This window comes from Balearica regulorum, chromosome W, assembly GCF_011004875.1.
Source record: "Balearica regulorum gibbericeps isolate bBalReg1 chromosome W, bBalReg1.pri, whole genome shotgun sequence".
In the NCBI taxonomy this organism is placed as follows: Eukaryota; Metazoa; Chordata; class Aves; order Gruiformes; family Gruidae; genus Balearica; species Balearica regulorum.
The window spans coordinates 14,826,618-14,842,685 of NC_046219.1; the positions used below are offsets into that span (position 1 = coordinate 14,826,618).

Below are 16,068 nucleotides of genomic sequence, written 5' to 3' on the forward strand. Positions count from 1 at the left end.
GCTCCATCATATTTGAGAAGTCCTGGCAGTCTGGTGAAGTTCCCGCCGACTGGAAGAGGGGGAACATAACCCCCCTTTTTAAGAAGGGTAAAAAGGAAGACCCAGGGAACTACAGGCCGGTCAGTCTCACCTCTGTGCCTGGCAAGATTATGGAGCAGACCCTCCTGGAGACTGTGCTCAGGCACATGGAAAATAAGGAGGTGATTGGTGACAGCCAACAGGGCTTCACTAAGGGCAAATCGTGCCTGACAAACTTGGTGGCCTTCTATGATGGGGTTACAGCGTTGGTGGATAAGGGAAGGGCAGCTAATGTCATCTACCTGGCCTTGTGCAAGGCATGTGACACTGTCCCGCACGACATCCTTGTCTCTAAATTGGAGAGACATGGATTCGATGGATGGACCACTCGGTGGATAAGGAATTGGCTGGATGGTCGCACTCAAAGAGTTGTGGTCAACGGCTCAATGTCCAAGTGGAGAACGGTGATGAGTGGTGTTCCTCAGGGGTCGGTCCTGGGACCGGCACTGTTCAACATCTTTGTCGGCGACATGGACAATGGGATCAAGTGCACCCTCAGCAAGTTTGCCGAGGACACCAAGCTGTGTGGTGTGGTCGACACCCTGGAGGGAAGGGATGCCATCCAGAGGGACCTTGAGAGGCTGGAGAGGTGGACCCGTGCAAACCGCATGAAGTTCAACAAGGCCAAGTGCAAGGTCCTGCACGAGGGTTGAGGCAATCCCAAGCATAACTATAGGCTGGGCGAGGAATGGACTCAAAGCAGGCCCGAGGAGAAGGACTTGGGGGTATTGATTGATGAGAAGCTCAACATGAGCTGGCACTGTGCGCTTGCAACCCAGAAAGCCAACCGTGTCTTGGGCTGCATCAAAAGAGGTGTGACCAGCAGGTCGAGGGAGGTGATCCTGCCCCTCTACTTGGCTCTTGTGAGACCCCACCTGGAGTACTGCATCCAGCTCTGGGGGCCCCAGTACAGGAGAGACAATGGAGCTGTTGGAGAGAGTCCAGAGGAGGGCCACGAAGCTGATCGGAGGGCTGGAGCACCTCTCCTATGAGGACAGGCTGAGAGAGTTGGGATTGTTCAGCCTGGAGAAAAGAAGGCTCTGGGGAGATCTAATTGCGGCTTAGCAGTACCTGAAGGGGGCCTACAGGAAAGATGGAGAGGGGCTGTTTATCAGGGAGTGTAGTGACAGGACAAGGGGTAATGGGTTTAAGCTGAAGGAGGGTCGATTTAGACTAGATGTTAGAAAGAAATTCTTTACTGTGAGGGTGGTGAGGCACTGGAACAGGTTGCCCAGAGAGGTTGTGAAGGCCCCCTCCCTGGAAGTGTTTAATGCCAGGTTGGATGAGGCTTTGGGCAACGTGGTCTAGTGGAGGGTGTCCCTGCCTGCAGCAGGGGGGTTGGAACTAGATGATCTTTGAGGTCCCTTCCAACCCAAACTATTCTATGATTCTATGCTATGATTCTATGAAATGGCCTCACGTTGCACCAGGGGAGGTTTAGAGTGGATATTAGGAAAAATTTGTTCACTGAAAGGGTTGTCAGTCATTGGAACAGGCTGCCCAGGGAAGTGGTTGAGTCACCATCCCTGGAGATATTTAAAAGATGTGTAGATGTGGTGCTTAGGGACATGATTTAGTGGTTGGACTTGATGATCTTAAAGGTCTTTTGCAACCAAAAAAATTCTATGATTCTATGCAGTTTTTTCATAGGACTGCTCTTCCCTCAATTTTCCTCTTAGTCTTACATCTTATGGTGGACTCAATTCATATTGTCAGCATATATGAACAGTTGTAAGAAAGAGCACATGATTTTCAAAACAGATGACAACAGGTGCTGGAGAGGACATCACACATGAAACTAGAAGATAGAGAGTGATGCACCCCTCTACCTACTTAGTAGACTACTATGATTTTCCTGGAAGATTTTGCAGCATTCCCAGATAGCTAATTTAATACAGAGGTGGGAAAAGGTATGGCAGGTGTGGGAATTTTGAAATATTTTACAAATCCACAAAACCTAGAACTTAATATGTCCACCAAATTGTGTGCTATCACTCTGTGGGCTACTAAAGGCTATGTTAAAGACAGGCTTTCTAGTACTGGAATTGAAGGCAAGCTGGTCTGGGTTTGTGAAAAAGGATGGTAGTTAAAAGCATTGGTTGAATAAAGGTCACAAAACAGAATATAAAATGCAATATATCAATGCCTTGAAATGATAGAATATTAGGTTCTTATAAGCAGGGGAAGTATCCTACTGGTTTTATATGTTGTAAATGTCTTTTATTTCTTCTGTATACGACAGAACTATTCAAATAGCATTTTCAGGATTACCGGCATAAAAAGTTACTAGCATCTAGTATACTTTTATCCCCCACATTTTAATTTCCAGCTGAAGGTGGAAAAGATACTTCTCCCCTCATGTAAGTTATTACATTTTTCCCCTTTCCCTATGAACCGAAGACACCTCTTCTAGGAAGAGAATGCAAAGGTATAATAATAACGTGCATTATCGACTAAAACCAAAGATAGAAAAAGCAAATAAACTGTGCAGAAGGAAAAAAAAAAATCTGCCATAAAGAACAAGTAAGAGAAGGCTGTGTTCCTCGCGGCTGTTCGGTGGGAGACCGTCTGCTCCCCTCCCCTCTCATTCCCTCCCCGATGGCTGCAGGCCTGGCAGGGGCGGCCTTCGAGCGCTGGCCTTGGTCGGGGGCAGCATCCCGGGAGTTCCTGGCTCCACCAGCCGCTCATTTTCGGCGCGCAGCGGCGCAGAAGAGTAGGAGAAACAGTCCGCCATATTTCTGCCTCACCACGCCCGCGGAGCCAAGCCATTGAAAAGCCCGGCGAGCTAGGCTCACGGTGTGTATGTTTCAGTCTCTGCCTGCCTTCTTTTTCTATCTGGTGGCGCCCTTTCTACCCGCTCCTTCTCTCTTTCTTATTGTCAGGGCAGGAACAAGCCGCGACTGCTTTTCGGCAGCAGTTTTCCCCGCGAGAGGGGCGAGCGACCGTGCCTGGAAGAAAGGTCCACCGCAAGGAAGTTCTGCCAGACACACGCTGAGATTGCCGGGCGGCGGCTGGCTTGTCCAATTTCGGAGGAGCCGAACTCTGGCTTTAGGATAGAGGGAGTGACAGTGAAGTGTGTGTGTGTATTAGCGGCCATAAGCATTTCTGTGGGGGGTGGTTACTTCGGAGGGTGGTGGGAGTGTAGTTTTTGAGGGACACTCGGGGACTGCGTTGGTTGCAGGAGGAGGCGGTGGCAGAGGTAGCGGTGAGGGAAGGAGGGAGAGGGGTCTCTGTGCTGAGCAGCTTGGCTCGCCTAGATAGTACTGCTGTTGCCGCGGCTGCTACGGTGGATGTTTTCATGTTGCTTGGTGCATAATTTAGAGGAGAGGAGAAGTTGGAAGCGACAACTATTAGAGGCAGGGAACGGGGGAATCTGTGCTGCTGGGGGCTCCCTCTCTTTTTCTTTGCCCGTGTGTGGTATCGAGGCAGCTCCCTACGCTTGCCCTGCAGTGCCCGGGTGGGGGCTCCCGGGGCTGGCGCTCTGGTGGTGTGTGTGTGCGCGCGTTTATAGGGTGGGGGGCGGGGGTTGTGTCTGAACCAGTTAGGAAGAATGACTTTGGAGTCCATCATGGCGTGCTGCCTGAGCGAGGAAGCTAAGGAAGCCCGGCGGATCAACGACGAGATCGAGCGGCAGCTGCGCCGGGACAAGCGGGACTCCCGTCGGGAACTGAAGCTGCTGCTGCTGGGTGAGTGCGGGCCGCCGTCGGCACACACCCCTTAAGTGCCGCTGGGGGTGCAGCCCAGACATCGCCGCCCTGGGCTCCCTCCGGCTGGCCCCATCGGCGCGTTACATGGCGCGGTCGTTTCGGTTTCCCCTGGGCGTTCGCCACCTTCGCCGCGGGACGGCCGTGGTGGCGGTGACCCGCTCGCCGTTCCTCCGCCGCCGCGTTGTGTGTGTACGCCTGTGTGCAGGCTTCGCCGAGGGGCTTGTAGCTGGGTAAATAACTGTGGTTCCTATAGCTGGGTTTGATACGGTAGGCAACCCAGTCATCCAAAATGGAGAGGGAAAGGATGGCTGGTGAGTGAGGGGGTTTTGGGGGAATATCGGCGATGATGGGTGTAGGAGAGTATGGTAAGGAAGCAGATTAATGAAAGAACTCGCAGGAGGAGTTGCTTTGCAGATCGATGGTGACAGGCTTTAATATCTGCATTGTTCTGTGAGCCTTGGGAAAGGTTGTTGGGTCACAGGTTGCATTTTTTTAATTGTGATTTTTTTATTTAATGAGGCAAACTGGGATAAAGGGCGTATGCCCGGATTGTAGACTGATTTTTCTTTTTTTTAAAAGTAAAAGGAAAAAGAAACTATAGAGACCGAGATGTACCCATGAAGCTGAAGAGTAACCTTAAGTATGCTGGAGGATAACAGGACCTTTACCTTTGGAATCCACCAAAATAAATAAGAAAAAAAAATTCAGAAAATGAAATCTATTGTATCATTTCTCTTTTAATTAAAACAGAGGTTGTTATGTTGGAGCCACAAGTGTGCAAAAGCAATTTTTGTTTAATAGGAGTTTGGCTCATGTTTAAAATAAGCCTTTTGAATTAAAATACATTTGTCTATATCTCATGTGCTCTACTACATTGTGTAGTTCTTGTAGTAATACAGCTTCTGCCTTAGACTAGCAGGCCTTGAAATATGTCTGCACCGGTGTTTGGTGTGTGGATGAATGGGAACGTTCCAAGTGGATGTGGGGTGTTTATGACAGACTTTTGTCTTGGATCATATACATGAAAGTAATAATTGGGGGAATAAACTGCCTTTTCAGCAAGGTAAGGAGAGTTGAAAGGAAGTCAGAATTTATTTAAATACTTGCTTATGTGTTATTTCCTACTTTAAATAATACAGTTCGTCTTCTGCATATGGAGAAAGGTATTGGGATCCTTAACTGATGTGGAAAAAGAAGGCGTGGAGACAGATACAATGCTACAATGTTCTGTCTCATTTTGGCCTAATTCTTGGTTGATGGAAGTGTGTGCTGTGGCTATTTCAAGATCCAAAACCAAGATAAAATAGAGGACAGATAGTTTGCATTTGTTTAATTTTATGGATTTTTTTTAAGTATAACTACTTAACTACATACACTTGCTACAGGAGAGGCAGTTGACATTTAACTTGTTAGGTCCAAATTGTTTCTGCATTTCCTGGTTTTCTTGCAGTAATGCTAGAGGTTTCTCCCAAGTTCTTAAAAATGCATGAAACTTATTGAATGATGCCAACATATACCACCCAGAGAAGGAATTCAGAGATTTGGTTCTGCAATCAGTAGTGCAGAACTTGTATTGTTTTATGAGATCCACCCACTGATAAAGTGTATGAATAGGTAACAGTAGATTGGTCTAAAGTAATGCCACAATTAAGCCCTAAACAAAAGGTGATTTCAGAGCAAATAGATAAGAAGCCATCGCTTAGAAAGCTTTGAAGAAAACTCACTGATTGCCTGTATGAACATTTTCTGCATATATCAGTATGAACCATGCTTCTGAAGATGTAAGCATGATGTATGAGAAACCAAGAGAGGTAAACATTCTGCTTCATACTTAATAGCATATTTGTATTTGAGTAGAAACCAGTATAGAAATTGTTATTGCGTATGCATTTTTTGTATTGTACTTTGTCAGCCTCAGTCATATATTTGATTGAAAGTGTTTGCGCATGTACAGCTGTTTAACAGTTAATGATCTCATCCTGTAAAATGCAGTAATAGCAGTGAACCACTGTTGAAGTCATGGAGTTGGATAGAGATTCAAGTTTCAATTTATTAAAAAAAAAAAAAAAACAACCCTCTGTTGTGGTTCAGCCCCAGCTGGCAGCTAAGCACCATGTGGAGGAGAACTGGAAGAAAAAAGGTAAAACTCATGGGTGTGGATTAGGACAGCAAAGGAAGAAAAAAATAACAACAATACTTATAAAAGAATATACAAAGCAAGTGATACACAATGCAATTTGCTCACTGCCTGGAACCCGATGTCCAGTCTGTCCCTGAACAGCAACTCCTTCCTGGCCAGCTTCCCACTATATATACTGAGCATGGTCATGTGGTATGGAGTACCCCTTTGGCTAGTTTGGGTCAGCTGTCCTAGCTGTGTCCTCTCCCAGATTCTTGTGGAAAATTAACTCTATCCCAGCTGAAAACCAGGACCCCCCCACAACAAAACTTTCTAAAATTTGTTTTAATTAGCAGGTTTCTTTTAGGTATCTGACTACTTTCAGTCACACTCACTGCTTCCCTAGCATAGTCATTTGTTCAGTTATTAAGTTTGTGTTATTTGTTTGGGTCATTCATATGGTTGAGATGGACAAAACCACTTTAAGCAAATTCAGACATTTATGTTCCCAGTCTCACCATTTTAATTATTATTTTCCTATTTTTAAAGTCATCCATTTTCTTAATTGACTTCACCTCTACTGTCCCATTACATATCTTTGTCCCTCAAAACTTAAAGAAGCAGTATTGCTTTATTTTATGTAAATGTTAGGCAAGCTTTTTTCAAAAGTGCCAACTTCTCTAGTCCCACTTTGAAAAGTGGTGTTGGACTGAGAGGCCTAAGTGGATTAAAGGCTTTTGAACATGGGACAAAGGTATATCCTTTTTATCATAAGGAGAGAACGCAGCTTAAGCTGAGCTGTGTTAATTGACCATGCGTGCTCTTTGCACTTGCAACGAGTTCAAAGTAAAAGGTATTAAATCAAAAGGTTTTAAGGAACAAATGAGCATATCTATGCCACGTTATTATTAATTAGGCATACATACAAATGCACATATTTTGCAAATATAAAGAAAAAATTCTGAGTCAGAAAAGAGGATTTTTCCCCTCCTTAACTTGTAGAAATTATAGTGCTTCCTTGCAAAGTGAAATATTTCCCTCCTAACTGTGTAGATTACTGTTACTGTGTGACATGCGCTGTGCTGTGACATGTGCAAAACACTGCTCTTAAGGCAAATGTGTTCTTTTTGTTTGAAATAGCAGATGAGTCAGTGAAGCAAGGTGTCAAATATGAATATCCTTTCATTCTCTATATGTTACCAAAGGAAACAGGTGTGAGGTAAACCATTTGAATTTAACATGAATGGCAACAAGTCTTAACTGGAAGACTTTTTTTTTTTTTTTTTTTTTGTTCTCTGAACCTACAGGATATATATGTGTGTTGTGGGGTGGTTTTTTGGTTTTTTTTTTTATATATCTATGTTAGCTGAATGAAAGATTTTCATGCAGAACTCCATGAATTAGCAAAGACTTAGACTTAAAAAAAACAACAAACAACTTGAAATGAGCCCATCAAGCCAACAATGAATCTTCCTTCCTTGCTGTAATCTGAAATAACTATGCAGATAGACAGTCTCCTTTACTTATATAAGTAGGTAAACTGTGTGTTTGTTTTATGCACACAATTTAAAAATGCTGATATTGAATAGTATATTCTAATTGGCTATTTTCTTTGCTCTTCATTAAAGCAGAAAACTTAATTATTTTGAAAGAGCATTGCAAACTTTCCTTATGTTGTATTGATCCATACTTATACTCGCACTGAACACTTGAAAACAATTTTAGGTAGTTACAATGCTATGTATTTACAATTAGAAAGCAAACAATATATCTTGATGTTGTGTGTTGAAACTAGATTGGTAAGTATCTCTTACTTTGGAGAAGCTGTTTCTAAGGTTATCTAATTTGATTCTGGATGGCAAACACTGATATAGTCTATTTTTATATAGATATATCCATATAAAAAAATAACTGTTTTTGAAGAAAACATGAATCATCATCTTGATATCAATGTGATATCATGATTACACATTTGCTGGAAAAGAGCATATTAATTTTTTTAATGTATGATGAAGGAATATATTATTTTCAGCCCATATAAAGGATTTTCTTGGGGGGTGGGGTTTTTTTGTTTTGTTTTTTCCTTCTTTAGAAGTGATCTACTGTAGTTAATGGAAATTAGCTTAGAACCTCAGTAGTCAAAGAATTCTGACTAAATTATGCTCATATGTCAAAAAGCCAAGGGCCCCCAAATTTGTACTTCCCGTTTAAAAACAATATTGAACTCGTACAGGAAGAAAACACATATACTGAACAGAGAAATCTATTGAGAAGGGACTTGTGTTTATATATTGTAAAGTTAAGATATCATTCTGTGGTTTTAGCTACTTCAAATTATTTTTGTTGGTGTATAAAGGCAATGACAATTTCATAAGGGACAGCATTTCTCTTGAAGTAATATGACAATCTCTGCAAAATTAAACCCAGGAGGGTATGAAAATAGCATTATAAAGTAGATATGTGTTTTTGCTCTGCTGAATGGAATAATGCTCAGGAAAGATGTATTCTCATACTTGAATAAGACTGTAGGAACAGCTGTTGCTAATAATTGTATGGGAAGTTTTTTCAATGTTCACTTTTTATTTGCTCTACTTATTTAAAAAGTCTGACTAGCAAGACAGCAATATCAAAACTGAAGAAGGACTTGAATGTAGGAAATACTATGAAGCCATATATACGGTATTCTTAAGATCAAAGAAGTAAGCGTGCAGCAGGCTTTAAGTATTGTGTTAACCCTGTGTGAAAAAATGAGTTACATTAATACTGAAGGGCATGAGTCTAAGTGATACTACAGTTTGGAAAGTTTTAAAAGCTACTGGGGAAGTTCCAGGAACAACATAAATGTGGGGTTATTTTTGGGTTTTTTTTCAAGCTAAATTTAAGAATAGAATCATCTAAGTCTGACTGCCTGACCAAGGCTGACCAAAAGTTAAAGCATGTTATTAAGGGCTTTGTCCAAATGCCACTTAAACGGGGGCATCAACCACCTCTCTAGGAAGCCTGTTCCGGTGTTTGACCACCCTCTTGGTAAAGAAATGTTTCCTAAGGTCAAGTCTGAACCTGTGAGAGAAAAGAAGACCCTGTGGTTTGATTTCTTCCCCCCCCCCCCTCAAATAGGAAATGTATGACCAAGACCATTAATTTTAGGGCAAAAAAAAATGCAGTCTTAGAGATGGAGGGTCTGGAGCACAAGTCTTAGGAGGAGTGGCTGAGGGAACTGGGGATGTTTAGCCTGGAGAAGAGGAGGCTGAGGGGAGTCCTGATCACTCTCTACAACTACCTCAAAGGAGGTTGTAGTGAGGTAGGTGTTGGTCTCTTCTCCCAAGTAACTAGCAAAAGGACAAGAGGAAATGGCCTCAAGTTGCACCCAGGGAGGTTTAGATTGAATATTAGGAGGCCTTTCTTCACTGAAAGGATTGTCAATCGTTGGAACAGGCTGCCCAGGGAAGTGGTGGAGTCACCATCCCTGGAGGTGTTCAAAAAAACATGTAGACATGGCACTTTCGGGACATGGTTTAGTAGACATGGTGATGTTGGGTTGACAGTTGGACTTGATGATCTTAGAGGTCTTTTCCAACCTTAACGATTCTATGATACTTGCACAATTCTTGGTGTATTATAAAAAATAACTGTCCCCTGTAAAATATTGTCCCTGTTCTTAGCTTGGATTTGCCCAGGACTTGCTTCTAGTCACTTGTTAATATATTTTGTCTATTTTGACCTCTGATATTAGATATCTGACCTATGGACACTTAGAAACTGAGACCAAGATACTCATTAATCTTTGTATCTGTCGTGAAGCTAAATGAATTGATTTCCTAATGCTAACTGCAGGGTGAATTTTTGAATCCTTTAATCATTCTCATAGTTCTCTTTAATCCTTTCCAACATTACTTCTGAATTACAGACAATGAGAAATGAACAGCGGTGTATTCTTTACTACAACTACAGAAGTAAAATTTCTCTTCTGCTAGTTGAGATGCCACTGTTGAGATTTGTACAAGGAATACAACAGCCTTTTTATTCATGGTATCAAACTCTTCATGTTTAGATGGCTATCTACCATAACTAAAATATTCTTCAAAATAACTGCTTTTCAGGGTGGGTTCATTCATCATTTGCAACCTGCTTTTTCTGTTCCTGTATAGTTAACCTTACATTTAGCTGTATTCAGAAGCACAGTCTCTGCCTGTTCCTGGTTTACAGGTTATTCCAATTACTTCACATCATCATATCCTCTTCTTAATTTACCAGTTGACAGCTTTTGTGTCACCTACAGGTATTGTCAGTAATAATTTTAGATTTTTCTTCTATCTTGTGGGTAAAGATACTTAAGTTTCTTATTGGGATGAGGGTATCACTGGGATCCTATTAGAAATAGAGCTGTCTGAGGACTTTCTCTTATGTAATTTAATACTTACTGCTTAAACAACTCTAATGTGTGCTATGTTTGTTTGTTGTATGACACCAAATCAGTTGCTTAGCAGAAGTCTAGTTCCTCAAAACTGCTGCATTTATAAACCAAACCATTAGAACTGTTGTAACTGCATAACTCTTGGTATGCAATCTCTCCCTCATCCCATTCCCATCCTTGGGCTTGTGATATTTCAAGATGTATAAGGCAGGAGGGCTTCTCAGACAGCTCTTTTAAAACTCTGATAAGAGGTGTCTTGACCTGCTGAGTAACAATGTTCTAATTTTAGTAACTGCTCTGTAACATCTTCAGTAACTGCTGTAGTGGAAACTCTTAACTTTTTAAATATAATTTGTGTTTCCCTAAAAACAAAACAAATACTTACAAACTATGTGTGGATTTTATGTGTTAACATGAAGAGCCATATCCATTTAGTAAAAGACCAATGCTGTTTTAAGTATTTTTTTGTATGAAAACAAAAATATATCTCTGGAACCCTTGGGTTCTTCATTTGACTTTTTTTTTTTTTCCCCCCTTAATAATTTTTAATACTTCCCAAGGTTTGGGCTTACCTATTTCAACTTTCTCTTTTTACTTCCCCTCTTATCCAGACTGCTTTTACTGGTTTTCAGGCTTTCTTGTTTTGTGGAATTGAGGCTCTCTAGCTATTTAATGAAATGCTCTGAAATTACACTCATGTTCCCACTTAAGATTTAAATGCAGTTGTTCTCACTCCTAATTCTGTCAGCTTTTGTTCAAGTATCTCTCATGAAACATGAAGTATTTGTACTACTGGTTTTGGACTTCTTTTGTTTGCACATAGCAAATGTAATTGAGTCATGATGACATCCTATAAAACTTTTTACTTCAGCTTTGCCACAAGTTCTTTTTCTTAATATGCTAAGATGTATTTCTGTATGGTGCTTTTCTGTGTTAGAAAATGATAATTTCTGAAATACAGAAATTCCAAGGTCATTTGCTTGAGACTTAGCATCAGTTATGCGGCCCTGGGAAACTATTACCCCTTCCCTTTTAATTTAAACTGTTTAAAGACCCCCCCACTCAGTTGTCTGTCAAATCAACTGTGACTTGGTCATCTGTCATGGCTCCAGCTTTTGTGTCAATGTTTTTTATCTATTAGAACTTAAACTGAAAACCTTACAGATCACTGGCTAGAAGCCAATTTTGAAGCATAGAAATGTTAATTGCTGAACTTTCACTGATGTAAATATTTGCTTCAGTTATACCTCCCTGTTCAAATTTAATCTGTATATTAGCAAACTTTTGGGTTGATCACCTACACATTTAGCACTTTTGTAGAGACAGTTGAATTTCCTCTTTTAATTTGATGCTTTGTTTAATTTTAATCTTATTTAGCAGAACACACCCCCCCCAAAAAAAAAAAAAAAAAGTGCACTATTGTTTTCCCTCTTATTCTTACCTTTCAGTAGTGAAATGATATATGATATTCTGGCCTCTTCGGCTAGTCTGTCTTTCTGAATGTTGTTCCTTTTAACAATGAGAACTATCCAAACTCTGCAACTCCATCTTCCACATATATTCAGTGACTGTTCCCCAAAACAAAACTCTACTGTATATTCTTTACCTGTCCAGGAGTTCACCTCTAGGTGTTGTGGTGTGGTTTTTTGGGTGTTTTTTTTTTTTTTTCCTCCTGGTATTGTTGTTTAAATTGGGTGTCAAGCTAATAAATGTGAGGTGTATAGATATATATGATTTGGAAGAATCAAAATTATTGGTTTCATAGCAAAACTGAGTTAGCATCAGTGTATAATCACAGATGATATGTTCACACATGTTCAATTTTGCTATCATTGTCTGTGTTAAATATAGTTAAGCGAGTCCCTTGATGTATTGTCAGGGACTTGCTTGCATCCAGAGTTCACTTTACAGGAATAGCTATCCCAGCTATGTGCACCTACCCCTTGAGATACCTGCAGACTTCTCTTATGTACTATATGTGCTGTACTCATGGCTCACCGTTGCGGTTTAGCACCAGCCAGCAGCAAAGCACCACGCGGCCACTCCCTCACTCCTCCCCTCCCCCCCCAGTGGGATGAGGAGGAGAATCAGAAGAAAAAAGTAAACCTTGTGGGTTGGGATAAGGACAGTTTACTACGACAGCAAAGGAAGAGGAAAACAACAACAGGACTTAGAATATATAAAAGGGGGTGATACACAATGCAATTTGCTCACCTGACAACCAACCAGACACACATCCCACACTCAGCCCAGCCCATCTGGGAGCCACCACTCCTCCCCGACTAGTCCCCTTTATATACACTGAGCATGATGTCATATGGTATGGAATAACCCTTTGGCTGGTTTGGGTCACCTATCCTGGCTGTGTCCCCTCCCAGCTTCTGGTGAAAATTAACTCTATCCTAGCTGAACCCAGGACATTATCCACCCCTTATTCTAGACCATCTATGTCATGCCCAGATCCTACACTTCGCAATTAATCACCACCATTTTCCCTGTCTTTGAGAGATTATATATATATTTACACAGATATCATTCCCTTAGTCTATGGGCCATCCTTCTAAAATGTCCATTGAGTTCATTTAGTCTGTGACTTTGGGCTCTATCTGTCATAACAGTCTCTCAGGCCAGGAGTGATGGGGTGTGGTGTTGGATTGTTGCATGCTGCATCTGGAGCTCGCAACTGGCATATCTGACATAGTACGTGATCGCAGCCTGTGGGTTGAAGATGTTGATTTCAAGGAAGTTGTTGGGTGCTGGTTGCTGAAGTTCTAGTTTGATCATTGCTGTACTTTGCTCATTTTCATCAAAGTTCATCCTTCATTAATTGAGGTAACTTATTGTAAGAGCATTTATACAGCATATAGCAATTGTAGCAATGATGATATACAATGGCAGGGTTATTTAGCAACTAATGTCATACAATTTAAATCATTGGCTATTCTCACCCAAAATCAAATCCCCTTGAGGTACACATTGGACTTGGCCATCCTTCTGCATCACCAACCAAGCGCACACAGGTCCTTGAGCAAAAGCAGTCCCACAGATGGGTTTGCCTTTGCCTGAAGAAGGCATAACCCAGACCATCTTCCCTAACATATTTTTCATGTGCACTATGGGGACTTTATCCCCTTCTACAGTACGTGGAAGTTTTGATTGTGCAGGGCCAGCTTGGTTGGTAGATCCCCTAGTGTTGACTAACCAGGTGACCTTTGCTAAATGTGTATCCCAGTGTTTGAAGGTCCCATCACTCAATGCTTTCAGTGTAGTCTTTAGCAGTGCATTGTATCATTTAATTTTCCCAGAGGCTGGTGCATGATGGGGATGTGATACACCCAGGTGTCTATGAGGTTGTTTCAGAAATGAGTCCCGTTGTCTGACTTGATTCTTTCTGGGGTGCTATGTTGCCACAGGGCTTGTTTTTTCAAGGCCTAGGAGAGTGTTCTAGGTGGTGGCATGGGGCACAGAATATGTTTCCACCCATCTGGTGATTGCTTCCATCACTGTAAGCAGATGGCACTTGCCTTGGTGCATTTGTGGGAGTGTGATATACTCAATCTGCCAGGCTTACCGATATTTATATTTCAGCCATCATCTTCCATACCAGAGAAGCTTTAACTGCTTGGCTTGCTTGATTGCAGCGCACGTTTCACATTGATGGATGACCTGTGAGATGGCGTCCAGGGTCAAGTCTACTCCTTGATCACGAGCCCATCTATATGTCGCATCTCTTCCTTGATGGCCTGAGGTGTCATGGGCCCACCGAGCTATAAATAATTCACCCTTAGGCTGCCAGTCCAGATCCACCTGAGCCACTTCAATCTTGGCAGCCTGATCCACCTCCTGGTTGTTCTGATGTTCCTCAGTGGCCTGACTCTTGGGTACGTGGGCATCTACATGACGTACTTCCACAACCAGCTTCTCTAGCCGGGCAGCAATATCTTGCCAGAGTGGGGCAGCCCAGATGGGGTTGCCTCTGCGCTGCCAGTTGCTCTTCTTCCATTGCTGTAACCACCCCCACAGGGCATTGGCCACCATCCATGAGTCAGTATAGAGGTACAGCATTGGCCACTTTTCTCTTTCAGCAATGTCTAAAGCTAGCTGGATGGCTTTCACCTCTGCAAACTGGCTCAATTCACCTTCTCCTTCAGCAGCTTCCGCAACTCGTCATGTAGGACTCCATACAGCGGCCTTCCACTTCCGATGCTTCACCCTTTTCCAGTGCACTCTGGATCAGTCCATGGCAAATGGTGGGGCTGTGTTTCCACCCCTGGGGCAGTCGATTCCAGGTGTACTGGACGCCTCTCCAAGTGAAGGCAAACTGTGGCCTGGCATATCGGCCAAAAAAGACTGTGGTGGGTTGACCCTGGCTGGGGGCCAGCTGCCTACCAGAGCCACTCTATCACTTGCCTCGTTCACTAGACAGGGGAGAAAAAGTATAATGAAAAGCTTATGGGTTGAGATAAGGACAGGGAGAGATCATTCTCTAATTATCGTCACGAGCAAAACAGACTGAACTTAGAGAGAGAATTCATCTAATTTATTACCAAACAAAACAGAGTAGAGCAATAAAGAAATAAATAAATGAGAAATAAAATCAAATCTTAAAACACCTCCCCCCACACCTCTCATCTTTCCAGGCTCAACTTCACTTCCGGTTTCAACCTCCGTGCCTAGGGGGAATGGGGGTTACAGTCAGTTGATCACACGTTGTCTCTGCTGCTTCCTCCTCGTCAGGAGGAGGACTCCTGTCATCGTTCCCCTGCTCCAAAATGGAGTCTCTCCCACGGGCTACAGTCCTTCACGAATTGCTCCAGCGTGGGTCTCAAGTCCTGCCAGCAAACCTGCTCTGGCATGGGGTCCTCTCTCCATGGGTGCACAGGTCCTGCCAGGAGCTTGCTCCAGTGCAGGCTTCCCATGGGGTCACAGCCTCCTTCAGGTGCCTCCACCTGTTCCGGCGTGGGGTCCTCCACGGGCTGCAGGTGGAGTCTCTACACCCCCTCATCCTTCCTCCATGGGCTGCAGGGGGACAGCCTGCTTCACCATGGTCTTCACCTTGGGCTGCAGGGGTATCTCTGCTTCGGCGCCTGGAGCACCTCCTCCCCCTCCTTCTGCACTGACCTTGGTGTCTGCTGAGTTTCTCACATCTTTTCACTCCTCTCTCCTTGAAACCATGCCATGCAAACCCAACACAGAGACTTTCTTTGTATTGCAGGAGTCAGCCAGCTATTTTATCCAGTTGTCGCCTTTTTGCCTTTCCAGTCCATCACTGCCAATGAGTGGGTGTACGACAGTGGCACACTCCATACTAACTTCCACCACGTGGGTCGTGTGCACTGGACTTCATCAGGATCTGTGGGTAACTGCATGTTGTCTGGGTCATAATAAACCTTCTCCTGCATGGCTTATCCTCTCAAGTACTGGATACCTCTCTCCATGGTGATCTGCTTGCCTGGACAACATACAACATCTTCACTTAAGGGATACCTTTCCTTCACACTTGAAAGAAGTCACCTCCAGAGCCTGAGGACTTGTGTCTTTTTCCCAGTCGTCCTGTCAATGCCCCCTTCCCTGGACAGGGATCCCAGCTGATTGGCTTCCCTACCCTCTTATTCTAGGCTACTGGCCCTGTTATCCCAGCATCGGAGCAGCCAGGTGATGGTGTGCTCGCCTGGGCAATGGCTGAAATCTTTTTTTTTTTTTTTTTTTTTTTAATATCGCCAGCTCAGGGACAAAGATCAGGTGATTAC

At 43.0% G+C, this 16,068-nt stretch overlaps 1 protein-coding gene across 1 annotated transcript in view; it reads left to right on the forward strand.

The window, feature by feature from the left end:
- The first annotated feature begins 2,632 nt into the window (after positions 1-2,632).
- The window catches only part of LOC142599187 (guanine nucleotide-binding protein G(q) subunit alpha), a 225,609-nt gene continuing 212,173 nt past the window's right edge, over positions 2,633-16,068 (forward strand). Inside the window, exons 1-2 of the mRNA XM_075739072.1 lie at positions 2,633-2,874; positions 2,966-3,764. Of these exons, the coding sequence (XP_075595187.1) occupies positions 3,629-3,764 (136 nt within the window). The 5' untranslated portion in view covers positions 2,633-2,874; positions 2,966-3,628. The remainder of the gene's footprint in view (positions 2,875-2,965; positions 3,765-16,068) is intronic.